Source organism: Galleria mellonella, unplaced genomic scaffold, assembly GCF_026898425.1.
Source record: "Galleria mellonella isolate WM207_F2 unplaced genomic scaffold, CSIRO_AGI_GalMel_v1 utg78, whole genome shotgun sequence".
Classification (NCBI taxonomy): Eukaryota; Metazoa; Arthropoda; class Insecta; order Lepidoptera; family Pyralidae; genus Galleria; species Galleria mellonella.
In genome coordinates, this window is record NW_026442151.1 from 3,379,536 (window position 1) to 3,407,471 (window position 27,936).

General features: G+C 32.7%; 3 protein-coding genes across 18 annotated transcripts in view; 1 reads left to right on the forward strand and 2 right to left on the reverse strand.

Annotated features, from left to right (window-relative positions):
- LOC113517480 (S1 RNA-binding domain-containing protein 1) lies at positions 1-18,819 on the forward strand. Of its 5 annotated transcripts, XM_052901453.1 has the most exons (14): positions 1-345; positions 1,422-1,543; positions 10,882-11,329; positions 11,405-11,558; positions 11,924-12,150; positions 13,024-13,269; positions 13,688-13,922; positions 14,277-14,398; positions 14,568-14,715; positions 15,203-15,286; positions 15,717-15,859; positions 16,378-16,590; positions 17,203-17,459; positions 18,522-18,819. In XM_052901453.1, exons 3-14 carry the CDS (start codon positions 10,923-10,925, stop codon positions 18,707-18,709), a joined length of 2,424 nt encoding a protein of 807 aa, XP_052757413.1. In that variant the 5' UTR covers positions 1-345; positions 1,422-1,543; positions 10,882-10,922; the 3' UTR covers positions 18,710-18,819. The 5 variants fall into 5 exon arrangements, with proteins under 5 accessions (XP_052757413.1, XP_026757955.2, XP_052757414.1 ...); XM_026902154.3 differs by lacking the exon at positions 1,422-1,543; XM_052901454.1 differs by lacking the exon at positions 1-345 and having other exon boundaries at positions 1,338-1,543.
- On the reverse strand, positions 1,065-9,446 carry LOC113517481 (protein-lysine N-methyltransferase EEF2KMT). Of its 7 annotated transcripts, none has more exons than XM_052901456.1 (5): positions 9,396-9,446; positions 2,530-2,856; positions 2,062-2,320; positions 1,596-1,820; positions 1,065-1,172 (listed from the first exon to the last, which is right to left on the reverse strand). In XM_052901456.1, the coding sequence occupies exons 1-5, from the start codon at positions 9,429-9,431 to the stop codon at positions 1,066-1,068; spliced, it is 954 nt and encodes a 317-aa protein (XP_052757416.1). In that variant the 5' UTR covers positions 9,432-9,446; the 3' UTR covers position 1,065. The 7 variants fall into 7 exon arrangements, with proteins under 7 accessions (XP_052757416.1, XP_052757419.1, XP_052757417.1 ...); XM_052901459.1 differs by lacking the exon at positions 9,396-9,446 and adding an exon at positions 8,901-9,051; XM_052901457.1 differs by lacking the exon at positions 9,396-9,446 and adding an exon at positions 4,397-4,516.
- LOC113517617 (cilia- and flagella-associated protein 65-like) overlaps positions 18,810-27,936 on the reverse strand; it is a 24,248-nt gene continuing 15,121 nt past the window's right edge. For all 6 annotated transcript variants that reach the window (XM_026902350.3, XM_052901449.1, XM_052901450.1 and 3 more), the window contains 3 exons: positions 27,688-27,806; positions 26,956-27,078; positions 18,810-18,973 (listed from right to left, as the gene is read on the reverse strand). In XM_026902350.3, coding sequence (XP_026758151.2) covers positions 18,874-18,973; positions 26,956-27,078; positions 27,688-27,806 — 342 coding nt within the window. In that variant the 3' untranslated portion in view covers positions 18,810-18,873. The remainder of the gene's footprint in view (positions 18,974-26,955; positions 27,079-27,687; positions 27,807-27,936) is intronic.

The following is a 27,936-nucleotide window of genomic DNA, read 5'->3' on the forward strand; positions in this document are numbered from 1 at the left end:
AAAAATATGTATAAACATAAATATAAAAATCTCACACTCGTACAAAAACAAAAATATATCGGTTCTTTTAGTTATTTGATAAAAAACATGTTGATTGTTCTAAACTTCCCATATCTTAAAATTAATCAATTTTGTCATATTTTATTAAAGGTTTAACAGCCAGGGTGATATCTTATAAAAGAAACTGATCATGGTACTGCAAATCCTGGACTGTAAAAAATATGGTATAAAATCAATGACGAATACATTATTCGCCTTCAATTTGCCGATGATATAGTATTCATGGCGGAATCCCTGAAGGACTTGAATACTATGCTCAATGACCTCAATAGTGCTTCTAGACTGGTAAGTCTTAATATAAACATGGACAAAACTAAAATCATGTCGAACGTCCATATCGCATCTATACTAGGCATAATTGAGAACGACGAGTATATGTACCTGAAAGAACTTGACTAGGTAAGTCCAACTTTGACTGAGAGGTTAACCGACGATTCTAACTCGGATGAACTGCGGATATACTCATAGCCCAAAATATAAAAAAAGCTGAAGTCGAAATGGGCTAGCAACAGTCGATACATTCGTGTTTCAACCGTGAAGTTGTATATCCATGGGTGTTTTGGTTTGAAGTGTGGGACATGATAGTGAATTTACAGGGTACAGGGGCATAACACTTTAGTTCTTAGGAATAGCAACGCATTCCTAAGAACTAAAGTGTTATGGGGGGTATCATGAACAAAACTGTATACTCTGTTATGACCATAGTACTGCTCATGTCTATAGGCGACAGTTACCACTTCCCATCAGGTGAATCGTCAGCTTGTTTGCTATTTTATACCGCAAAAAAAAATTTCGCTCGAAAAACCGACAACCGATGAGAAAGAAAGGTTTTAGAGTCACGACTTCGTATGGACAACGCAGTGTAGGGCGACCCTCCACTAAATAGAGTGACGATCTCAAATGCATTGCAGGAAGTAAGCGGATGCAGGTGGCTCAGAACCGTTCTTTATCAAAGTCTGTGGGGGAGAATATTTTATTAGGTTTTAGAAAGTATATTACACATAGTTATGAAAGCATCTTTATTTTTAATAAACATCTTTGTATAGTGTTGTCCCACTCTACAAATACGCTTTCTTCTTGCTGCAACTTATGATATGTCAAACCTTTCGTATCTGCAATAGTTAAAACATAATTAGAAAACATTAAACAAAGATATAGATTACGATTTTATAGTAAGTACTAGCTTTTACCCGTGACTTTGTTCGCGTCGATAAAAAGTAGCCTATGTCTTCCTTTATTCCATATGGCACGTATATACCAAATTTCATAGTGATTGCTTAAGCTGTTAAGGCTCTATACCTAAAGTACTAAACAAACAAACAAACTCACTTTCACATTTATAATATTAAGAAGGATTTCAGAACCGATATGACATCGTGACATTCAAGAAAAGAGCATATTCCTTTTTAAAAGGCCAGCAACACACCTGTAATACCTCAGATATTACAGGTACTCATAGATGATGGTCGTCACTTACCATCAGGTGAGCCGCATGCCCGTTTGTTCCCTGGATTATAAAAAAAAAGTATACATACCTAATATGCTTAAAAAAGTTTCAAATGTAGCTTCATTGCGAATGACACTAGCAATATAGATTTCTATATTATTATTGCTTTGTAAGAAATCTTGGATGACATTACAAAGTGGAAGTAATAAAGAAGGATCATATACTATGTCTGCTCCAATTATAATATCTGGTGGTTTCTTTAGTGCTATATTTTCCATATTATTATCATTGTTCCAATCTAAATTCATTGTACCTAGAAAATAAATAATTTAACTAATTATTTATGTTGTTGTTATTATATAAATCAGGAGTGTCGAAAATATTTTTTGCATTGTTAATGAGGATAATGTTTAAAATGATTTTATTAATTGTAAATGCAATAGTAATTTAATTATTTTACATATTAATTATTTTAAGTAGGCTTCCTATCTAAAGTCATTATTATTAGTACACTAAAATCATCAAGTAATAATAATTATTACATAGAATATTACCCAAACAATGTTTTTCGTTAACAAATGATTTACAATTATTAACTTCCTTCACTGTCATATTAGGAAAATTAATTTCAATATTATCACTTATCATCTTGAGTACATCATCATGACAATCCGATAATATCATTTCCCTTGGTTTACAAAACTTCGATATAACAATGCCAGTAAAACCAACTCCAGAACCCAGTTCAAATACTGTTTTATCACGAAATACACCTTGATTACATAGTGCCCAGTCCACAAGCATAAATGCTGCCTAAAAATTAAAAATGACCAATACCTATTATAGAAATATATTAATATTTCAGAGAAGTATATAAATATCTTACACCTAAAAAATCTACAACAAAATATCAAGAAAATTATTGATGTTTTCGTTAATTATGGATTAATTAATAGGAAAAAATAACAAGGTAATAGTTATATATTTTTGTTAAAATTTAATAATAAATAGCAAAAAATTACCTCCCATGTTTTCATTCCTGTTGTACCATTTACAACCATATTTTTAGTCTCTTTTATGGTAATAATATTATTAAAATCATTACCAATAATGTGATGACGATAGCGAAATAAATTATCGTCAGAAGTATTATTCATTATATTACATAATCCTATATATAATTCATCATGAACTTCTTGTCCTGCTTTTTCCAAACATGATATAAGTTTTTTAAAATATAATCTTGAAAATTCATTGTTAACGGGGTATTTTTTAATCAAAGAGCAATGGACTATTGATTGTAGTAATTCCTGTTGTTTACTCCAAGTAAGAGCACTAATATCTTCATCCTGTAATAATAATGACAATGAAGATAAAAATATGTACTTATACACTTTACAGCATTCTAAAATCTCTTGATATTTTTATTATTAATTTAACAATGTAATGAAATGGAAAAAATAAATATATATAGGGACTATGTCTGTAACGTATATATTCTAGTATTTAGGTAAGGGGGGGGGGGACGGATTGTCAGTAAATGTCAATAAGAGGCCCGTTGCTAACAATATACCCTACCAGGTCGACCTCCACGCGGTTTCCCTTGGAAACCATCGTGGTTAATTTTTGTGGAATTCGTCACAATGGGCCAACGGAGACACTTTAATCCTCGCCTACTGTCTATCACTGGTGCCCCGCTAGCGTATAACAATAGTGCAGGCAGACTAGCTATTTATATATATACCTTGTGACAGTATTGTTTACATTTTAATTAATGATAATATTTATAAGTAGCTTACTTACGTTTAAAACAAAATTAAGAAACCCATTATAATAATAGCGTACCAGTCTTTTATAAACATCTAATCCATCTTGTGTATTTAACATATTTAAAAACTATCTAATAGGTAGTTTTTTTTTTTTTTTTTTTCTTTTTTTGTGGCGTTCACCCCGATATTAGGGTATTTTGCCAAGAACAAAACGGGGAAACGATAATAGTAATAAAAATACCTAACACAAACGAATTTAGAAAGGATAAGGATTAGGTCTAGGATATTTATAGGATATGAAACATATACTTGTACATATGAGAATATACTTATAAATATATAGGAAAAGCAATTGATGCAACTATAAATGTATTCATGTAATATAACTAAATCTTAATATTGTTATCATATATATATGAAGATAGTATTTTATAGATAATAGGATCATTGGAAGAAAGTAGAGTAAGAATAGAAGTTGGGAATGGAACACGGATGGATCGGAGATGATTAAAAAGGGAGGTGTGGTCAAATTTAGAACATGAGAAGAATATATGATTCAAGTCCGCCACTTCAGCACCGCAATTACACGACGAACTTTGTACAATACCAAGCTTGTATAAATGAGAAGGTGTGCATACGTGACCTAGACGCATACGAGTTATAATAGTTGTTGCGGTCTTTCCAAGCTTTAATTTACAAAACCATGGTTTGAAAGGAATATCGGGTTGTATAAGGCGATAAAATCTTCCTTTTATTGTACTTGTTTTTTCCCAATATTCCTTCCAGGCATACCTTAAATATATTTTTGGGAGACAAGCTAGGTCACTACAGTAATTATGATACGGATACATATCACCACAAGTTACAGCCTCTCTTGCAATAAGGTCAGCTTTGTCATTGCCGCTAATACCACTGTGTCCTGGTAACCAGGCAAAAGAAACGGAATAACCTCTCAACATGCAAAGATAAAGACTTTGTCTTATGTCACAAATAATGGGATAAACTGGTTTTGATTTAAACGGATATTTGGCTAGAGCTTGCAAAGAGCTCATAGAGTCAGTGAAAACTATTGCCTTATGTAATTTCATTAAAAGTATATATTCTACAGCTTTTAAAATACCATAACATTCCCCGGTAAAAACTGAAGACTCCGGTGGAAGTTTAATTTTTTGAACGATATTAAATTGTGAATGAAACACACCCACACCTACACAACCGCTATTGTCTGGTTTTGATGCATCAGTAAAGATGTAGTGCCATTCATTCCATTCAATGTCAGTTATAAACATAAATTTGGCATTCAATTCTGAATCATTTTTTAATAACCCAAAATCATATTTAATATTAGGAGATAAAACTAAAGATTGATATGAGCATTTATAAATGGGAAAACAGGACGATGTAAAAGTGGGAGATTCTATGGATTTATATTTTTCATAACTTTGTATTAAACATGGAGGTTTTTTATGTTTCCAATAAGATGAAGACGAAATAAAGATATGTAGTTGAGATAACTTTTGAATAAGCGGATGATCAGATAATTGTAAACAACGAAAAAAGAAGCGATCAGATAGATATTGTCTTCTTAAAACCAAAGGTGGATCACCGACTTCGAGCTGTAAAGCATTGATTGGACTTGATTTCATTGCTCCAGAGATAATCCTCAAGGCCTTTGATTGAATTAAATCCAATTTCTTAAAAGCAAATGAACTTCCTGGAGCTAACAAAAAAGTTCCATAATCAATGACACTCCTTATAAGACCATTATAAGCAAGTTTTAGTGAAACGGGATGTGCTCCCCACCAAACTCCAGCAAGGCACCTAAGAATGTTGAGGTTACGCTCACATTTCGTAGAAATATAATTACAGTGGGACAGACCTGTTAATTTATTATCTAGCACGATACCTAAAAATTTAATTTCAGTCTTTATAGGAATGTATGAGTTATCATAAAGCACCTTAATTTGTTGCGGTGATCTCATTCTTGAAAACAAAACTACACTACTCTTGGTTACAGAAAGATTAAGACCATTTGCATCTAACCACGTTTTTAACAAATCTAATGAATCAGATAATTTGGCAGAAGCAGATTCTATGGACTTCGCAATAAAATATAATAAAAGATCATCAGCATATTGTAAAATTTTGACGGATTTATCAAGGAATAATTCTAGATCGTATGTGTATATGTTAAATAAGATTGGACTGAGAACAGATCCTTGTGGAAGGCCTTTCCATACTGTTCTAGATAATTTGGTATCTTCATCTAAATTCATATATATTGTTCTTTCTGATAAAATATTAATAATGAAATTAGAAAGCATTACCGGTACATTTAGAGCTTGTAATTTAGTTTTTAAAATAGAAATTATTACATTATCATAGGCAGAATTTATATCTAAAAAGGCTGAGAGGATTGACAAATTTTGTGAGAAAGCTATATGAATATCTGAAATAAGAATGCTCACATTATCTAAGGTGCTCTTACCTTTCCTAAAACCAAACTGGTTCGGGGATAGTAAGTTATTACTTTCTAAAAACCATTCTAGACGGTTTTTCACTAAATGTTCAGCTAGCTTTAGTAAGACAGAGGAAAGTGCAACAGGACGGTATGAAGATGGTTCAGAAGGTGGTTTATGAGGCTTTAGAAATGGTATAATAATCTGAGACTTCCATGAAGTAGGTATATTTCCCGAAATAATTATGGAATTAATTATATTTAAAAAGTAAATTAATGTCGCATCGCTAGCATTTTTAAAAAAGGAATACGGTATACCGTCTTCTCCCGGTGCAGAGTCTTTAATAGAAGCTAGAACACCTTTAAGTTCTACTAGAGTAAAAGGAGAGTCAAGTTCGAATAATTCGTCAGAGACGGATAGAGAAATATTGTAAAGGCATTCCGGCACATAACTAGGAGCAAGACGATCTAAAAATTTATTCGCTAAAGTTAAATCGAGTGCAGAACGTGATGTATGATCACTAAAGGCAGATCTGAATCTTTTAATATTATTCCAAACGACTGATGAATTAACTTCTGGACAGATAGAAGAACAAAATCTTCTCCAGCCTTCTAATTTCTTTTTTTTCAGTAGTTTTCGAGTAGAACGTGAAACTGCGGTGTAAATTTCAAAATTTTCTGGTGTCATGTAATTATTATAATTTTTTTCAGCCTCTTTACGATTTTTAATTGCTTCCGTACAATCTTTGTCCCACCAAGGTGGCGAGGGAATTTTCCCTGAAGCACTATTTTTAACAGGAAATAATAAATCAGCAACCTCCTTCATATTTATCATCAAGTCATTACAACATTGATGTTCATTTCCATGGTAAACAATAGGTAACTCCGATATTTTATTATCTAAATATTGTTTGTAAATATTCCAGTCTACATTTGATAAATTATATTTAAGCCGAGGACCACTCTTTCGACTTGAGGGAATGGAAATTGGAAAAGAAAGAATGAGGGGAAAGTGATCGCTTCCGAAAGTAGAGGAATGAGGATACCACGACAGTGAAGAAGCTAAATCAGAAGAACATATTGAAATGTCAGGAGCACTAAACCCTTCATTCGGTGCAGTTCTACGTGTTGGTACATCTGAGTTAATAATACATAAGTTGTAAGTGTCAATTATCGTCAGGAGTTTTCCACCATAAAAATTAGAAGTAGAACTGCCCCACGATTGGTGTTGAGCATTAAAATCGCCCATTACGAGAAAAGGTTTAGGTAAAATTGAAAATAATTGTTCTAGTTGTGAATATATTTGGCATGTAGGATCAGGAATATATAAAGTAACAAAACAGATACCATTTATAATTATAGCAGCTGCATTAATGCCGCTATATACAGGAAGCGAAAAAGAAGAAAAAGGAAGGGAGTTTTTGACCAATATGGCAACACCGCCATATCCGTCAGCTCTATCATCACGGAGACTTGTAAAGCCTGAAATCCTAAAAGGATATCCTGGCTTTAACCGAGTCTCTTGGAGAGCTATTATAAAAGGATTATATTTATTAATCAAATAAAATAAGTCTGATTTCTTGTTTGTTATGCTACGACAGTTCCACTGAATTATTAGGACTTTGTAATCAATTGTGAGAAGTTAATAATTGAGAAAATACATTGTAAATGGCATCGTTGGACGGTGGTAAAGTTGTTTGTATCATTTTCAATTGCGATAACACTTTAATAAGCATGAGAATAATATCAAAGATGGATTGATTATTGTCAATATTATTTGATGATAATGCACAACCATTAGAGGGAGCAGGAATATTATATTCCTTAACTATGGCTTCATGGGCAGAACGATCATATCCTTGTTGTGCTTTTTGAGGAGAGCGTGGTTTAAGTGTAACTGTTTTTTTATGTGATGATTGAATATGTGGTAATGATGATTTCTCTTTGAGGAAAGAAGATTGAAAATGAGATTTATTTGACGGAGATGATGATGTTAATACATCTGAATATAGTTTAGAAGTGGGAGGATGAAATTTTGATGCTTCAGCATAAGAAACACAACTGTGGGCCATTGTTTCTTTAATGGCTTTCTGACGTGCATATTCAGGACATTTCTTACTAATTGCTGAATGAGAACCATTACACAAGATACAAGAAACATTTTCCTCATCTACTTCACATTTATCACCTGTATGATTTTGCCTGCATTTATAACACCGAGGATTTGAACGACACTGCATCTTGACATGTCCGAACCTACAGCAGTTATAGCATTGGATAGTGGGGTAAATGTACAAATCTACAGTTAATGATGTGTAAAACATAAATACTCTTTTTGGTAATATTTGTCCATCAAAAGTAATAACAATAGTTTCAGTATTAATAAAACTTGGTTGTCCTTCATTAATGGTCTTTTTCTTAATTCTTCTGGTTTTTAGAATTCTCCCACAACCTATAGGTACTGATATATTTTGGATTACTTCCTCTTCTGTCCAATCTTTAGGAATACCCCTCACAATTCCCATACGGGTTACATGGAAAGAAGGTATAAATGCCTTAAAATTATGTGTTTCTAAGTGACTATTATTTAAAAATGCATTTGCATTTTCAAAATTTGAGAAAGAAAGCGATAAACGGTTTCTTCCTATTCTTTTGAGGCTACCATTCACTATATTATTTATCTTATTAGTGTGTAAAAAGCGACCAAATGCAATAGGATGTAATGTAGTGTTATCATTAGGATGTGTTTCATTTTTTTGTACATGAACGACATAAGGAGCTACATCCTCGGCATTGTACAAAGTTCTGCTTAAAGTACTGGGTGGAGAAGCAGGTTTAACAGACTCGGTATTATTTACAACTGGTATTGATACTAGAGTTTGATTCTCATCCTCAATACATTGACAATCACTATCTTTAATTTTAGATTCGAGACCTTTGGTGTGCCTCCTTCGTTTTTTATTGCAATGTTTGCAAATGCGACGTTCGCCACGTACTCGCTTACGTTTAGAACTTGCAACGCTAGAACCATCTGTGTCCATACTAGATTCACCCAATATATCAAAACTATTATTAAATGGGATAGTTATATTTGCAGACACCTGGGGGGTTGTCCCCCCAGGGTCTATAGGTGGATCCATAATGTTAATATAGGTAATTTACTTACCAATATTTACAGCAACAAACACTATTACTACAAAATATACAATTATATATACAATCTAATACACAATATATAAATAAAACTAATCCTTATATAATTAAAAATAAAATTAATTTAAAGAAGATCAAAAAACACTCCCGCTTTTTTAAACGTTTCCCGCGTTTTTTTTTTTCTAATAGGTAGTTAAACTATATGGATACAAATTTACAAAATAAATGTTACAAATCACACTCATTACACTTTGAATAAAAATGACTGTAAATGTTCTATACAATCATTTGTATGCAACATTAAAAATAATAAAAATTGTGTTTCGTCATAACAACTCGACTCTTGTGGCATTTATTCAATGTAACGCCCAATAATTTTATTATACTCCACATACAATAGTTTAAATGGTCACAGAAATTAATATTTTTGCAATCGACATGTATAACTCCTTGATCCCTGTTAATTGCAAAAATTATTGTGAAATTCAGTTTAGAATTAGAAAATTACCAATTTTGTTAATAAATCGGACTTCTTTTTTAACATCGTGATATCGTGAATAATAGAATTATATTGATGAATTAAGCCCTATTTTTTAAAATAATGAGATAGAGATATATACTAGAGATGGTTGTATTAATTCATATTGATTATTTATTCGGAGTGACGTCGCCCTGTATAAACCGAATCTGATTTTAATAACTTCTAGAAAAAATGTCAGAGAAGTCAAAGCTGTCATTCGGCTGTTATTTATTTATTTGTCAGTTGCAGTTTTTTTTAATGTATTTGAATTTTTTTGTTGTTTTTCAACTAAAACGTATTTTATTTTTATAATAGGAAAATCAATAATATCAAATATTAACATCTCAGAATATTAGGTACGTTGGTGGTAAATTAATAATTGAAATAATGAGTGTTAACTAACGTAAATGAGTAGTAAAAGTATTTTATATAAAATTCAGTGTATTGTTATGATTTCTATAATTTTGTTTGTATATTCGTGCATTCTAAGTACTTAACAATTTTAGTTCATTAAATATGTTATTATTACCTTAATGGTACTCATTAATCACTATTTTTTTTTCTACAACTTTACCGCATTATTTTTTTTATAATTGATTATAATGGATTAGTAGCTCCGCCCGCGCTAATAGTATATGCTGGTGGGGACACTAGTGATGGATAGGTGACAATGAAAAAGCAGGTCAGTTAGCCCATTGTGACAAATTCAACGCTAAATTAGTCACGATAGTTTTCAGGAGGAACAGCATAGAGGTCAACCTAATGGGTATATTGATAACAATGAGATTGGTAGTCTACATTACCATAAATCTCTTTCCCCCTATTGCATTATTGGGAGATAGTAGTCAATGTTCATCCTAAATTAAAGAATTTATTTAGAAACCAAAAAATTGTTGCTATTCTTAATTGTACTCATTGGCCCTTAATTGTAACACAAAGAACTGTAAAGATTCTAGACTGTACTTAGGTATATTTTGTTCTGAAATGTTTCAATATAAAAGATAGTTTTTGAAATGAATAACAAATATTATTTTTCAATAGCTCAATCCAAAGGATTTTAAACTCACAAATCTTTGCTACCCAGATGAAAAATCCTCTAAAAATGACTAACACATTTGTTAACAATTGATTTGTTTACTGAAAGGCTTGTTAATAGAATACTTTCCTTTGTGGTGTATCTGAAAAAAAAATCAGCTTTGATTACAGAGAGATATAGGTTCAACATCTTTAATTGTAAATGTAGAAAAATAGTTTTAATTAATAAAAAGTTTACTTAATAAAGGCTAACATTCATTTGTGTATTTATCCATGTAACAGGAATATGTTTTATAGCTGGAATAAATATTATATTTCATAGTAATTGGTTAAATTGTGAATGCCCTATAAGTTAACAAACTCACTTGCACATTTATATGTAAAGATTTCTAAATACAGGCTTACACATTTAAAACCTTTCCAATATATTTTTGTTCAGATGTTATGGATTAGTTAATTGCATTACTCTAAGAGACAAAAATGGCAGATTCAATAAGTAAAAGAAAACGGAAGGTTCAAGATACAGAAAAGGAATCAGAAGTTCCTATAATGAAGAATAAACCTAGGACTAGAAGCCCACAAAACATCAAGGAATGTAAAGGAAATATCAAAAGCAAAGAAGAAGGCAAGCTAGATGATAAAGTTCCCAGTAAAAAAATGAAAAGAAATATTGAAATTGATTATAGTGATAAAACAACTTTTACCAACAGTAATGATGACTCAGAAAATACTGTAATTGAAGATGATGAGGCTGCTATATTATCACATATTGAGAAGATTCCACAGAAATTGGCTCATAATTTCATTTCACTTTTATCTCAAGGATGCACTTTGCCCTTTATTGCTCGATATAGAAAAGAAGCAGTAGATTTTTTAATGCCTGATCGGTAAATTATTATGCCACTATATTATATCAAATTCATTTTAATTTTGAATGTAATTTTATAAATATTTGCCAATAGTTTGCAGGAGTTATTTGAAAGTTATCAAAATGTTACACAGTTGAAAAAGAAGATAAAGTCTGTGATTGAAACACTGCGCAAGTCAAAGAAGCTAACACCAGATGTTGAAAAAAGCATTTTGAATGCTAAGAGTTTGCCTGAAATTGATTTAGTGGTAATTATAAGTTTAATTTGTAGTAACTATTAACTCTTTATACATATGTTACTCATGAAACTCAATTTTATTTTTTTGTATAAAAAATTCATTGCCATAATTATCTCACCCATCATATTAGAATACAATTTGCTTGGCAAAATTAATTTCCCATATAAATAATTCAAATTCAATTTGTAATAATAAATTTTTAAATACCATTTAAAAATCATTCTAAAGCTATAAATGAATGTAGTAAGACTTAGAAATGTTTTAAATATTCTTTGTGTAGTGTTGTATTAAAATTTTCTTTTGTTTTTTTGGTACTATACTTATCATAAGATCTTTTTCCTCTTGAAAATTAAAAGATATTGATTTTTTTACAGTATGCACCATTGAAATCTCACTCACTATCGTTGGCGGAAAGAGCTCGTAATTTAGGCCTAGAGTCATATGCAGTAGCAATGTTAAATGGGCAATACATTGATCTGAAGTCTTTATGCACCGATGATGAAGAGCTGTCATCAGTAGAGAAAGTGGATACACACATCACTCACATAATAGCCGATGTTATTTATAAAGATATAAGAGTTCTTGAACAAATGCGGAAATTGTGAGCCAATTTAATTTTCTACTAATTTATTATGTTATCAATTATGTGACTAATTCATATCTCATTTGTCATAATATTTTATACTTGTACTGGTTTTTTTCTTTACTACTTTACATGAAGATCAATTAAATACACACATACACTAGATTTTGAGTTAAATCTTCAAGAACACAACTGTGAAAACCACATCTAATTTTGTGCAGTAGCCAATAATGATACCAGCACAAACATACAGACAAAGAGACAAAAAATATTCTAAAAAATATATATTTCGTTTATTAAGGCCCTCTCATAAAAAAATTCTTAAACCTCTCACTTATACATGTATAATTTTTTTATACAACTTAGAATGGCAAACAAGCTGATGGCCCACCTGATGGAAAGTGGTAACTGTCGTCTATAGACATGAGCTGTACCATGGGCATAACAGAGTATACTGTTTTGCCTATATTTGTATATATATATATATATAAACGAAATATATATGTATATTTGCATATACATATATATTTCGTTTACATATATAATCTAGTTCCAATTTTATTATATTAGTAAAATGTTTATGTAGTAAATTTTCATTGACTTAAAGTTGAAATATTCTCTTGCTATTCTATGTATTTTATAAAGGTAGTCTACAAAATCCCCTTGAATAACAGATTTTCTTAACAAATTACACAAATGGCAGTGCCAATTGTAAAAGTAAGTAAATATTAATAAAAATTATCCTGCCCTATTATAATGATTTTATTCCAAAATAGTTTTTTTTTTATGTATCAATTCGTAAAATCGTCTTTGTAACCATAACTAAACGAATAATTTTGTGAAATGTATATTTAAATGGATTATTTAATAATTTAACTTTATATAATATAGGAAAGAAGAAACAAGATTCATAATACAAAGTAGTCGAACTAAAAGCTCTACAAAAGTGAAGGTGGACAGTAGCAAAAAGATTGATTCTAAATCTGACCCAGAGACATACGAGTTGTATTTTCAATGGTCATGTCCATGTCAATTCGTAAAACCTCATCAAATTTTAGCTATCAATAGAGGAGAAGATGAGAAGATCCTGTCTGTAAAAGTCATTATTCCTGATTGGTTTTATAATAAATTAGAAAGGTAAATTAATTACTTTGCACGCCTATTTTTATCTTAAATAAATAAAATATACATACTTGTGAACCTGGACTCTAAATTTTGACTCGGTTATCTATACTTATAATAAATCTGTAGAGATGTCAATTCTGTACATGAAATATATTTCCAAAATAACTATCAGGGGGTGATTAGTGATCGATACTGATGCCAAAAATACAATCAGTAAAATTTTTGTCTGTCTATCTGTCTGTCTGTACGTTCGTTATAGAAACAAAAACTACTCGAAAAAAATTTCATCACAATAAATAAAATAATTAGGAATCCTGTTTTTTATTTTCCTTTCTAGAGAAATGTACACATAGGGAGAGGGGTTTCTAACATCATTAAATTTTTGTTGAAGTTTTGAAGTATATAATTGAATACTCTTTTAATATTTCAGATTCTGTCTAACATTATGGAAGAGCAAACATTGGGTTTGTAAAGGTCTAGGCGATGCCTTTAATCGACTCATCAAGCCGTGGCTCTCAAGACAAGTACGTTCGGACCTCACTTCTGTAGCACAGAAGGAAGCTGTGAGGACATTCACTACCAATCTTGAGAAATATCTGTTGACTGAACCTATAAAGAATAGAACAATAGCTGGATTGGATCCTGGATTTAAGGCTGGGTGTAAGGTAATTATTGATAAGTTAATTAGTACAGAATACCTAATAGGTAGTATCATGTACTACCTACCTACTACTTATATTCTCTTAGATTAGTGCCTGTAGTTTTGTATGTAGTAGAAAAAAAAAAACTGGCATTAACTTTAAAAAAACTATTATTTATGATATTAGTGCATAATTAGCTAAATATTTATTTATTTAAAGGAACACCAACAGCATATTGCATTATAACATATATAACAAACATGAAATATAATACAATATTAATGCACATGCCTATTATACTCAATATTACAGTGGAAATAAAAACTGTCTCCTTTTTTAAATATATTAATGATAACAATTAACATATTTTAATTTCAGGTAGGTATTATTAATCCAAATGGAGATAAAATTGAAGTTTGCACGATACATCCGAATTTAAGACAAAATAATCAACACGATCCAGCAGTTATACAATTGAAATATCTTTTACAAAAATACAGGTATAAAACGTCTCCTTTATTCCATAACTTTTTTTTTTATTAGTTGCCTGAAAGAGGTTGTTGCTAACTATAAGACCGTTTCTGTCGTTTGTAATTTTTTTTATCACTTTCTTTATCCAAAATATTGTAAATTATTTCTGAATATACTTAAGTGTTCATATTGTTTCAGAGTAGAATTAATTAGTTTGGGTAATGGAACCGCATGTCGTGAGACTGAGTCTTGGTTGAAAGCCCACCACGTGGCTGGCAATATACCTATTGTAATAGTGCCGGAACAAGGTGCTTCTATTTATTCGATAAGTAAAGAAGCTCAAAAGGTATCAAATATAATATATTGGATCAATTATTTTTAGATTGAATTAGTCAGCAACAGTTATTGGTTATTTATCTACATTGATTGATGGGTGTCATAAGAAGTGACTTAGGGAACTTAATGTTCGAACGATGGGCGACAGCGTCCTTCTTAAAACGTCACCAAAGTCTAACTGCGGTTGTCAACCCGCCTGCCAAGAGTCGCAAGTACTGGCAAATCCCCTTTATAGAGAAGGCCTATGTTCAGCAATGAAAAGTTAACTGCTGATATGATGATGATGATGGCCTGTATTGATTATTATACTGGGCGAAAACGAAGTCATTAGTCGCACAGAAACTAAAAATTAATCTATTAATTATGCTACTTATAGCAGTGTATACTTATAGCAGTGTCCTTAGACAGAAATTTTGTTATTTAAAAATAAAAAAAAATCTTATTTTCGTATTCGATTTGTATTTATGTAGTAAGTATCATAGTTTTTGTTTTTTTAGGAGCATCCTAATATGGACCCGAATTTAATCTCTGCATTATCAATCGCCAGAAGGGTGTTGGATCCACTGGGAGAATTGATAAAAGTAAGTTTTGTTTTATATGGTATATGTTATGACAAGAAAAACATTTGGACAAGAGTAGTTTTTATGATTTTTTATTTTCTGTTCTTATTCTGGCAGCTCCAATACACAAGTATGGAATTGTGTATATTCTATACATATAGGTGAAATATGTTGATCTTGAAGGGAAAAAAAGGAAATTGTCGTTTTATATATTTTGCTTTTTGTTTTCTTGTTGCTTTTTTTATTTTCATTTTTTTATCTCTTTTACTGTGTATGTTTGTATTGTAATTTGTGTGCTGTAAGTAATGTAAATAAATTATCTATCTATCTATCTTGTTATTGACCTTAAAAATTTTATGTATTCGCACAATCGTTATGTATACAAAATGTCTTTTATAGGAAATTACAAAGATGACCAGTCTCAAAATAAGAATTTTTGTATTTTACCTAGGTGGATCCGAAAAATTTAGGCGTTGGACTTTATCAACACGATATACCTCCAAAGATGATGGAGTCCGCGCTAGACTGCACAGTGGAAAAAGTGGTCAGTTTGGTTGGAGTCGATATAAATACCGCATCACAAGCTATGCTACGGTATGAACATTTTTATTTATATAAATATATTAAATACTAGTCTTGAACCCGACTTCACGTGGCCGAGAGAAAAGTTAACCTATACTTCACTCTATCCCAAATGGTACGTGTATGTCAAATTTTATGACTTATTAGTTGAACCATTAAAACGCAAAGAAGTAACTAACGAACTCATGTTCACATTTGTAGATGTGTAAGGATTTTTTGTTTTTTTTTCCTACGCAATCTTTATAATCAATACTATTAGCATTCATAATTATATCTGGTATATTTCTCAGTTTTTGTAATTCGTCATTATTTTCACGTCTGACCTTTTTGAGTTTGAACTTCACGCTAGATTCTTTAAGGGTAGGCAGAGAGAACCGAATGACAAAAGCTTCTTTCATTATATATCCTTGAGTTCATTTTTGTCTTCTGCACGTGTACCTGTTCTAGAAGCTTGACTGCTCCCTCAGTTTTACTATTAGAACTGCTCATTTATATATGTTACATACATATATCGCACATTATAATTACAGACGCATTGCTGGCTTAAGCGAAGGAAGAGCAAAGAAAATCTTAGCGTATCGTCAAGATAACGGTGGATTTACAACAAGAGCTGAGATATTAAAAGTATCCGGTATTGGGAAAACTACCTATCAACAATGCGCTGGTTTTCTAAGAGTTGTTGGTGGTACTGAACCATTGGATGCTACAATTATACATCCGGAAAGTTACAGTATAGCAAAATCGTTAGTATTTGTATTTTTATAATTACGAATTAGGATCTTCCATATTATTTGCAATAACTATATCAATTTCAATTTATTCATTTTTTTTCTAAGCTTTTAGGAAAAAAAAAATAATGAAATGTCTTTAGGTTGAGATTTAAGACCATAACGATGTCTATGGCTTCAAACTAAATAAGGAATAAAAAAAATCTATATAATATATAGAATTTTGCTGTGCAAAAAATCAACGACTATATGTCTACGCTAATTTGCTATGTTAAAATTTAATTGTTACAAAATTAATATAGCGACAACTCGGAAGTAAACTCCATGGATTGTAAAATGAGTTGTCAAAAGCTATTCAGAATTGATTAAGTTTTTGTGTTACATACACACAAAACTTAATTTGTATTTGTAATGTGTGAATTGAGAAGTTCCTTCCTTTTAAAACTACATAAAACCAGTATTTTACTTCATTGTTTTGTGATATTTGTTAAATTTATTATCGTCGCCTCGTTTCTATCCCAAGTATACATATATATCATATATAAATGAATATTGTTTTGAAATCTGAAAGTATCGGAATCCAACCACCAATATGAACAACAAAACATTACAAAATCATGATTTCAGGTTTGCAAAGAAAATTGGTGTGAATATAAAAGAGCTGACTCAACCGCACTTCCCTCAATTGGTTGAATCAAAAGTCTACACTCTTGACATTGAGAAAATGAGCAAGGACCTTGGATCTGATATTAGTACATTAGAACTTATAATAGGTGCATTCAAACAGAAAACAAACGAAGATAACATTATTTCTTTCTGTAGACCTGTGTATTCTCTTAATGTACAGGGTGTGGATCAATTACAAGAGGGAATGACACTCACAGGTTAGTTACTTAATATTTAATACTTTCTCCCGTATTCTGTCTGCAGTATAGTTGACGTTGAATCTATGACAGTTATTATCGATGATCATTTTAAAATGTAACTAGATAATATCTGTACATGGAAGATATTTAAGAAAAACATTAAAGATCTTAAGATAAATAGACACCAAAATAATATTATATATTTGTTCTGGCATCACGCAATAATTACTGCACCAAATTGGATGTAGTTTTCACAGTATGTTCTTGAAGGTCTAATTCAAAAACTGGTGTATGTTATACCTATATATAGATGGCGTATCAAGGATACACCATCTAGAAGTGATCCAATTCATTTATTTTACTTCTGAAATCCATATTTTCGAAATAGCGGGTAATAAGCTAGTTTTTCATAAATTAAAATGAAGTAGGTTTGCAATCTATTCTAGCGAGTTATCTCTGAAGAATTATATAGATAAGGATGAAGTTAATTGGCTCAATGTGACAAATTCACTAGAGTTTAATAATGATGGTTTTGCAAAAGAGATAGCATGAAGCGAAAGGGATCATTAGCACTACAACCTTTCTTCCCCTGCGGTATGGTTTTTAAAGTAAAGAAGCCAGAATTTACGTGTTAATAGTTTAGAGAAAGAATGCTTGACTAGAAAGAAACAGAATTGTAATACTAAAATTATTATTTAAATATATATCATAAAAATCAGCTCTGTCCACTGCTGAACATAAATTTTACCTATAAGGGGAGTTTTGCCAGTAGTTGCCACGCTTGGCAGGCGGGTTGGTAACAGTAGGTTTTTAGAGATATTTTGAGAGAGACGCTGACACCAATCCCTTGATCATTAAACTCCCTTAGTCGTCTCTTATGACACCTATGGGAAAAGGGGTTCTATTCTATGCCATTACCGCACGACAATATTATATATATATATATATATATATATATATATATATATATATATATATATATATATATATATATATATATATATATATATATATATATATATATATATATATATATGTATGTATGTGTGTGTGTGTATGTATATATGTATTCCTTTACAGGTGTCGTTCGCAATGTAGTTCCATTTGGTTGCTTCGTCGACTGTGGAATAGGCGAAAACGGTTTGATACACCGGAGTAAATTGGGTGGCAGTCAAACGCCGAAACTGGGCGATCGCGTGTCTGTCACTGTGATTCCGTCTAACAAGCCCAAGAAGATACAGCTCAAATTGGAGAAAATTTTAGACTGACTTACTATTAGGTAAAAATGTTTTTATGATTGTTATAATTAATTATTGTGATAATAATGACTGCATGAATCTTATCTATTTAAATTTGTAAATAAAACTATTATTGACTATTTGTTATTTTTTTATTAACTAATATTCTAATACATAATAAGTAATATTAAATGTCACTCAGCGTCCATGATGGATACTTCATGTTTAGGGTTCAGACCGTAAATATGAAACACAGCTTTGTTCACAATGGCGTCGCAAATACCAGAAGTAACTCTGAAATATTTAGGTTTTGAGTAATTAAAATAAAAATTATGTGTACTAGAATATGATCTATCCATATCCAATTTTCATGCAAAGCCTGGCAACCATTTATATGACTGAGTAATAGAACATTCAAATATAACTTCTGTTATATAGAGGAATTTCGGTGGAATATTGACTTTCATCACCTACTTCATCTCACACTTAGGTGCTGGTTCAGGGCTCCCGTAATTCGTGTTATCGGTGTCTATTTTTTCCTCGATTTATGTGTATGCATATAAAAACAATAATAATAACAAATAATAACCTAAACTCACCCCAAATAACCGAAGATTATTAATATTTTTAATCACTGCCGTGGAGGTCGATGGTTGTTCCCGCGTAAAAGTTGACACACAGGCGTTGTTGCACGGCACTCACACCAGAGGGCAGGCGTTTCCATATATCCCCGTAATGACTAATTTACAGGGACAATATATATTTATATGTGTGTGTGTGTGTGTGTGTGTGTTGTAGAATTGTGAAAGTGTGGTGCCGCGAAGTAAAAATATTGCAGATAAATTAAACATCCCCCCGCCCGAGAAAGGCTGAATGCCTTTATCAAACAAAACCGCTTAAAATAAATAAATATTGGAAACTGTATAGACCGCACTTATACAGAACCCACTTATGAAACCGCAACAAAAATAATACTAATAAATTAAAAAAGCTAAACTAATACATAATAAATAACAAGGTTGCAACTAATTAGAGGGAAGTCTGCAAATCTTGACAACTGGACGCGTTATAGTGCCAGTTGCAGTCTTAAGTTTCACAACTCGTACTACACTGTCTTTACCAGGCAACAACTCTAAAATCCTGCCTAATCTCCACTTTAATGGTGGTAAATTTTCATCTTTAATTAGAACTAAATCATCCACCTTGGGAGGGTCTGTAGGAGACATCCATTTATTCCGCATTTGAAGAGTATGGAGGTACCGCTCACTCCACTTTCTCCAGAAACGCTGTGACAGTGCCTGAATAAGATTATACCGATTTAACCGCGAGTTAGGAATATCCTCAAAATTATATTCGGGCACTGATAACAAAGATCGACCGATTAAAAAATGTGCCGGTGTTAAGACTTCAAAATCTTGAGGATCTTGTGTCAAAGGACACAAGGGCCGGCAATTAAGAACCGCTTCTACTCTAGTAAATACCGTTACTAGCTCCTCAAAAGTTAATACCTGGTCACCGATGACCCTCCGTAATAACGTTTTGGCTGCCTTTACCGTAGCTTCAAAAAGACCTCCAAAATGTGGCGCTGCTGGCGCATTAAAACGCCAATTAATATTTTGTTTAGCAGCAGTACCACTAAGCTCCGCTTGTACTTCCCGAGAAGCTAAATACCGCTGTACTTCATCCAAATGTCGGTTTGTGCCTACATAATTGGTGCCATTATCCGACCGAATTACACTCGGGAGACCTCGTCGAGATGTAAACCTGGTCAAAGCTGCCAGAAAACTATAAGTAGATAAGTCCGTAACACATTCAAGATGAATGCACTTAGTAGCTGAACAAATGAAAACGCACAGATACGCCTTCAAAGTTTTTGCATTTCGCAAACGTGAATGCTTTATAATAAAGGGTCCGGCAAAATCCGTTTGCACAGTATGAAAAACTCCCGTAGCAATCACTCTATCGGTAGGTAACGAAGACATCAAGGGTTCCGCGGGTTTAGCCCTTGTCCGAAAGCATGAAATACATTTAAAAATTCGGCTACGTATAACTTGACGTGCCGAAATAATCCAAAATTGACTTTGTAAAATAGCCTGCAATGCCGTTGAACCTATATGGCAATGCATTTTGTGATAATGATCAATTATTAAAACCGTTAATGGATGATCTTTTGGCAGAAGAAGAGGATGTTTCCTATTAAAAGACAAATCGGAATAATTCAATCTTCCTCCTACACGTAATAGACCATCCTCACTAACGAAAGGCATAAGCCGCCGCAACCCTAAAGAACAAAGACTCTTTCGATTAATACAATCCAAATCATTAGCAAACGCTGTAGTTTGAACCAATTTTATTAACCGCAGTAAGGCAAATTGCCTTTCCTTTGCTGTCAAAACACCGGTAACTTTATGATTTGGATTTTTAGAATTATTAATAAACCGAAAACAATAAGCCACTACCGCTAGCAGTACAGTTAATGAACTAAACCGCGTAAAGATGGGATTCGCTTCCGTCTGTACCATATGAACTTTTACCATCGTCTTGCGAAGACCAGGCAAATCGCCTTCTGCCTTTTTCATTATATTCTGAGGCCAGGTATCAGCCTGACCTTTAAGCCAAGACGGACCCCACCACAATGTGTGTTCGAGCAATTCCGACGCGCGACAACCACGACTTGCAACGTCTGCAGGGTTCATTTCCGATGGTAAGTGCCGCCACTTTATATCTACACCGCTATTGACAATCTGTGACACTCTATTTCCTTCAAAGGTCTGCAAAAGATGAGGTGAGATCCGCAGCCATGAAAGTACGATAGTGCTGTCTGACCAACAAACAATATCTTCAATATCCACCTCATTCTGAATAGAGTCCACGACATATTTGGTAAGCCGTACCAATAATGTCGCGCCACAAAGCTCTAGTTTGGGAATGGTAAGTTTGGACTTTACTGGTGAAACTCTTGACTTGGCCATCATTAAAGTTACAGTAACCTCACCACAGTTATTGACCGCTCTCAAATAAACAGCTGCGCCATAGCCGAGTTCAGACGCATCAGCAAATCCATGAATAGAGCAAATCTTAGAATCTCCTAGGGCAAACCGCTTCAGATTAAAACTTTCAATTACAGGCAAATCCTTTAAAATGCCTTGCCAATCCGCAACAATATCCGCAGGTGGTTTGTCATCCCATGACAACTTTAATAGCCAAAGCCGTTGCATCAGAATCTTACCTTGTAAAATGATTGGAGAAATCCAGCCCAATGGGTCAAAAGTTCGAGCTACCGTCGACAAGATGAAACGCTTTGTACATATTACATTATCATTTAGCTTGGTATGATAAGAAAAACTATCATTACTGGGATCCCATTGGATGCCTAATATTTTAATGAAGCTAGGCCCGTCCGCATTATCTACAAAGATACGAGGTTTTTCTAAATCTTCCTCAGATATGTCTCTCAATAACTCCGCGGTGTTAGAGGTCCATTTACTGAGATCAAATCCGCCCAATTTTAATAAACCGGTCAGATCCCGCTTAAGATTTTGTGCTTCTTCTAGCGTATCCGCACCACCCAAAATGTCATCCATGTACACGGAAGTACGAAGAAGACGCGCCGCCGCCGGAAACCGTGATTCTTCGTCCTCAGCCAACTGTCTTAAGGTCCGTATCGCGAGATAGGGACTCGACTTCATCCCGTAAGTGACGGTATTCAATTGATAAAGTTGAAGAGGCATATCTGGGGACTCTCTCCAGAAGATGAGTTGATATGGCCGATCTTTTGGGTTAATCAAAATTTGACGGAACATCATTCGGATGTCCGTTGTAAATACATATTTATGTAATCTAAATCTACAAATAATCTCCATTATGTCGCGCTGAAGCTTGGGCCCCGCATGCAAACAATCATTAAGACTAACTCCGTTACTAGTGCTACCACTAGCATCAAATACGACCCTTATATTTTCCGAACCTACTTTAAAAATTCCGTGGTGGCATATAATATAAAAACAACCGGAAACATAGTCTTCTGGTTTACCGACGCAGAGTGACATATGTCCCTTTTCCGCATAGTCTCTCATGAAATCTACATATTTTTTACGCAACGAGTCATTACGCTGAAGCCGTTTTTCCATTGCCAAGAACCGCTTCTTAGCTAATGGGACTGAATCTCCAAGCAAAGGTTTGTTGGATAAAAAAGGCAAATGTACAACATACCTACCGCCCTTATCCCGCTGATGAGTGCTTACAAAAATAGACTCGCACTCCATGTCCATAGGGTTTTTAACCGCGTGAGGAAGGTCTTCAATTTCCCAAAATCGTTTCAAAATATCATCCGTAGAAATGTTAGAATAAAATGTATGAGAAGAATGAGTAGCCCGAGGACATGGATCTGTAGCCATAAATGTGACAGGACCAGTCAACACATGCCCGAACACCGTATTCATCGCACGAGGTAAGTGGTCGTGTACCTTGATAGTACCGCCGCCTAAATAAATGTCCCCAATAAGATCCGCGCCAATCAAAATATCAATTTCTCGACTTATAAAAAATTGTTCATCCGCAAGAACTAATCCTCTATAATTATCCTCTAATCGAGGTGATAAGGAGAATCCTGGCAAATTACGAGTGATTTTATTCAAAACTGTAGCCGTTGTAAAGAGAACAGGTAAATCCGCATACTTGGGTATAATAGTCAAGTTAACAACCTCTTTACAACCGCTTACAGGAATATCGCTTAGCCCCGTGACTGTTACTACGTTAGATTTAAACCGCTTTAATCCTAACTTATTAGCACAATTTTCAGAAATAAACGTACTCTGACTGCCGCCATCAAGCAGAGCACGTGCCTCTAGATAATATCCGTGTGAATCTAATACCCGAACCATAGCAGTTGCTAGCAAAACTGTATGTTGGTAGGTCTCACAGGGTATTGCTTGCGATGACATTCCTCCAAACACGTTATTAACACTTGTACTCGTCGATTGAACCGTGGCCGCAGGGACCGTCACCTGAGGTACATGGTCCGGAGCATTCGTATTACTCATGATGTGATTGGATGGTGATCGCTGTTGCCGCTCCCGCGCCCCCGCAGGGAGGTCAAAATGTAATAATGAATGATGCTTTGGCGAGTTGCATTTGTAACAATTTCTATTATATTGACATTGTGCAATATTGTGACTATTAAGACATCGAAAGCATAAATTATTCGATATCACGTGACGCTTTCTAATAGTAGGCGTTAAACCCAAAAATTTCTCGCACTTGACAATGAAGTGACCCGCTGTCCCGCAATATTTACAAGATGTGGTAGAATGATTTTGTATTACCGCATGGGCAGCTCGTACCGCTGCTGGAGCTGGCATTCTACGCCGCATAGAAGTGTTGGAGTCAGGAACCGCACTGGACTCCAACTTTCGTATTTCACATTCCAAAAATTTTAATAAATCCGAAAAAGTAGGTAGTTCCTTTTCCTCAATCTTGTTTTCAAAATCTTTTTTTAAGTTGTTATCCAATTTTTGAAAATTAATATAATATAAAATATATGACCACGAATCTACTGGAAAATTCATCTTTTCTAACGCCTTTGTATTTTCTAATAAAGTATTTACAAATAATTTAAGACCACTTAAATTCCTAGAATTTACTGGTGGCGCACTCAATAAATTGTGCAACAACTTATCCGCCAGTAACCGCTTGTTACTATACCGCGCTTTAAGCAAGTCAATTGCGATCGAATAATTATCACCAGTAACAGATAGGTGTTGAATTAACGTTTTGGGCTCCCCTACTAATGAACCTGACAAATAATATAATTTTTCCGTATTCGATAAAGTTAAATCTTGACCGACTAATGAATGGAAAAGTTCTATAAAGGAATTAAACTCCTCTAACTTTCCAGAAAACGTAGGGAGTGTCAACCGAGGAAGAATTGCCTTAAACTTAGCAGTGGAATCAGTATTTTGATTATCACTACCGCAATCATGTTTTGTTTCACTAAACAACTCGAGATGACGTCTCTTAATAAAGTAATACCTTTTGTTATAAGTTTCGTATACGGCTTTAAGTTTATCTAAATCCGAGTCATCCGCCTTAAGTTGCATTTCAAAATGCATAGAAACAAATTCTTGGTAATGAGTGTCTAAATCGGTATATCTAACTCGAAACTCATTCTTTTGTTCTACTGTTAGTTGGTCTGTCCGCACAAGATCGTATATAAGATCGATATTCTGAACTACCATATCGTACTTCATTTGTATTCTTTTAACCGCAGCCATTTTTAAGAAAATATTTATTTTAATTATAAGTTAATCGTAAAATATAAACAATAACAAACAGAAAATAACTTCAAAAAGTATAACGACTTGAATATTCAAACAATTAGATTTATCCTACAATAATTTAAAATAACAAAAATATATAGGTACTTATAGATTTCCTATCTTATAAATCTACAAGTATATACAAAATAAATAACTAAACAAATGGAAACTATGTGATTTACCAAACTAATAACCACATAAAAGGATTATTCTCCTTTTATTGTATCCGCTTATTTAAAATAAAATATTGTAAAACTAATAAAATTAACAATGCTTATTTACCGATATAAGCCTTAAATAAATATGTTATATTACAAGACCGCAAGAAAGAAATAACACTTATTAATAATAGAACAACCTTAAAATCAACAAATACAAAAGTATCTAAAACCGCAAAAAAAAATTAATTATACTTTTATGTCGAAAAAGTATCCAAGTAATTAGAAAAAATCCCCTTAAATATAAAAGTGACAAAAATAAAAACGCAAAAAGAAAGAATCGCATCCAGATTTGAAACACCGACCTCCAAATCGCAATCCGCCGCCCGCAAAGTTTCCCCAATATATGAATGAAAAATAGTGTGAAATTACTAAACACTATCCGCTACTAAACCAGGTGCAAACTTTATCATTTATTATTACCGCTAATAAATAAGACCGTATATTTACTTTATTATTTAAAAACAATTATTCCACAAAAACAATCAGAGGATGATAATCTAGCTGCAAGATTTAGAAAAGAAAAACAAAATACCTAGTGTGTACGGTGAAATGAAGTTTTTTTTTTTTTTTTTTTTTATGTAAATTGAATGTGAATATGAAAGTGTAATTATATGGGGGGTCAATCAAAATCATATATATAAATACCTAACACTGAAACATAAATATTACCGCAAAATATGTGTACAGTGTATAAGTTTCCGATTACTACTTTAATAATTTTTACAACGTAGGTGGAAGCATATGACCTACGTGTATCCGCGATTTTAAGTGTTTTCTTTGTATAAATGATTTAAAATAGACAACGATAACGGGTTATAAATCCGGCTCGAAGGACCAAATGTTATATAGAGGAATTTCGGTGGAATATTGACTTTCATCACCTACTTCATCTCACACTTAGGTGCTGGTTCAGGGCTCCCGTAATTCGTGTTATCGGTGTCTATTTTTTCCTCGATTTATGTGTATGCATATAAAAACAATAATAATAACAAATAATAACCTAAACTCACCCCAAATAACCGAAGATTATTAATATTTTTAATCACTGCCGTGGAGGTCGATGGTTGTTCCCGCGTAAAAGTTGACACACAGACGTTGTTGCACGGCACTCACACCAGAGGGCAGGCGTTTCCATATATCCCCGTAATGACTAATTTACAGGGACAATATATATTTATATGTGTGTGTGTGTGTGTGTGTGTGTTGTAGAATTGTGAAAGTGTGGTGCCGCGAAGTAAAAATATTGCAGATAAATTAAACAACTTCATTAATTGGATTATGCTGCTTTTAACGATATTGAATTTTTTTTTAAATATATTTATTTGTTATCTTAAACAGAATATAAACTAAATTATGATATCTGACCTGTCATTTAGTGGTGTCTGCATATTGACATACAATGTGTAAGTAAGTATAAAACTGGAAACTTAATACCAGAGAGCATCGAGAGTAATACACGAGTATTAGTAATACAATAATCTCATACGTACATACATGTACGTATGACATTATTGTATTATACTGTCACGCTTGTCTCCAATTAGGGTAGGTAGAAACAACACCAAACAGACCTCTTTCGTTTCCACCACATTCATCAATCTTTTCATACACGAGATTATAATATATAATCTCCTTTTTTTTAAATTAATATTTTCTCCCAAATTATTTCATCTCATTTACATTTATTTCTAAACTATGCATTTATAACACAAAAAATTCATTGAATCTTTGTAAATACCTTCTACTCAAACGTGGTTTTACGTCAGCATCTATAATTTTCACCAATTGTGAATATGTAGGTATTTCTTCTTTAGCGTAAAACTCTATTTGGTTCCTAAACATCTTGCTATGCAGTGCGTCCCTATAAAACAGTTACGAAATATGAAAATATCACTTATTTTATAAGTAAATATGATTTATTTATTTATATAATAAGGGATATTTTGCAGTGTGCAGTCAAAACAGATAAAAATAGAAGATTCAGTCTTCTAGTTAAGTTAAAAAGTTATCTTCGATGATAAAACTAATAAAAAGTAGCCCAGCTAAGCCAAAAACTTCACCCTACTATACTATACGTTGCAATGTTTATAGCGTTGTTTCTATTGTATTAAACACTGCTAGAGTTCTTTAGAATACACTTGAGCACTTCTTAAATTCATTAGTATATTTGGATTAGCTTAAACATCTGTATCTGAACTAGTTTATAAAACCTGTATCTCAGACAACAGCTCTCAACCGTCATTAAATTGAGAATTTTTTTGTGAAAGGTTTAATGCTGCATATTGAATGTTTATTTTAAAGTTTAACTGATTACAAATATGAGTAAAAATGAAAATTGTAATAAAATGTGAAATAAAAATGGGTTCTCTGTGTGTAATGTATAATTTGAATGTATGTATGTGAGAGGGTGTGTAAAATTGCTTACATACTTTAACATTGAAAGGTGGTATAAAATATATTAAATTCAAACCATAATATCCCGTCTATAACTCGAATGATGTCTGTCATGGTCATATTGTTGCCACTTGTAATTTTGTCTCCATTTCCATGATCATTTAAATCGGATGACAGCAAATCGTAAGGCGGTGTCTATAAAAAAATATGAAAGCTGTAATAATTTCTTGTATCGAAATTATGAAAATAAACAATTTTTTACGAATCTGTAGATAACTATAATGGTCCGGCAACCACCAGAAGTTGATCTAATAGGAGCAGTTCA

What these genes read in the sequence shown, in the direction of transcription:
- LOC113517481 (XM_026902156.3), bottom strand. Translation starts at nt 3,394, where the DNA reads ATGTTAAATACACAAGATGGATTAGATGTTTATAAAAGACTGGTACGC. An exon ending in TTCTTAATTTTGTTTTAAAC is followed by an intron (nt 2,857 to 3,310) that starts GTAAGTAAGCTA and finishes TTATTATTACAG; the next exon opens with GATGAAGATATTAGTGCTCT. An exon ending in CAGGAATGAAAACATGGGAG is followed by an intron (nt 2,321 to 2,529) that starts GTAATTTTTTGC and finishes TTTAATTTTTAG; the next exon opens with GCAGCATTTATGCTTGTGGA.
- LOC113517480 (XM_052901453.1), top strand. Translation starts at nt 10,923, where the DNA reads ATGGCAGATTCAATAAGTAAAAGAAAACGGAAGGTTCAAGATACAGAA. An exon ending in CTTGAACAAATGCGGAAATT is followed by an intron (nt 12,151 to 13,023) that starts GTGAGCCAATTT and finishes TATATAATATAG; the next exon opens with GAAAGAAGAAACAAGATTCA. An exon ending in GCATCACAAGCTATGCTACG is followed by an intron (nt 15,860 to 16,377) that starts GTATGAACATTT and finishes TTATAATTACAG; the next exon opens with ACGCATTGCTGGCTTAAGCG.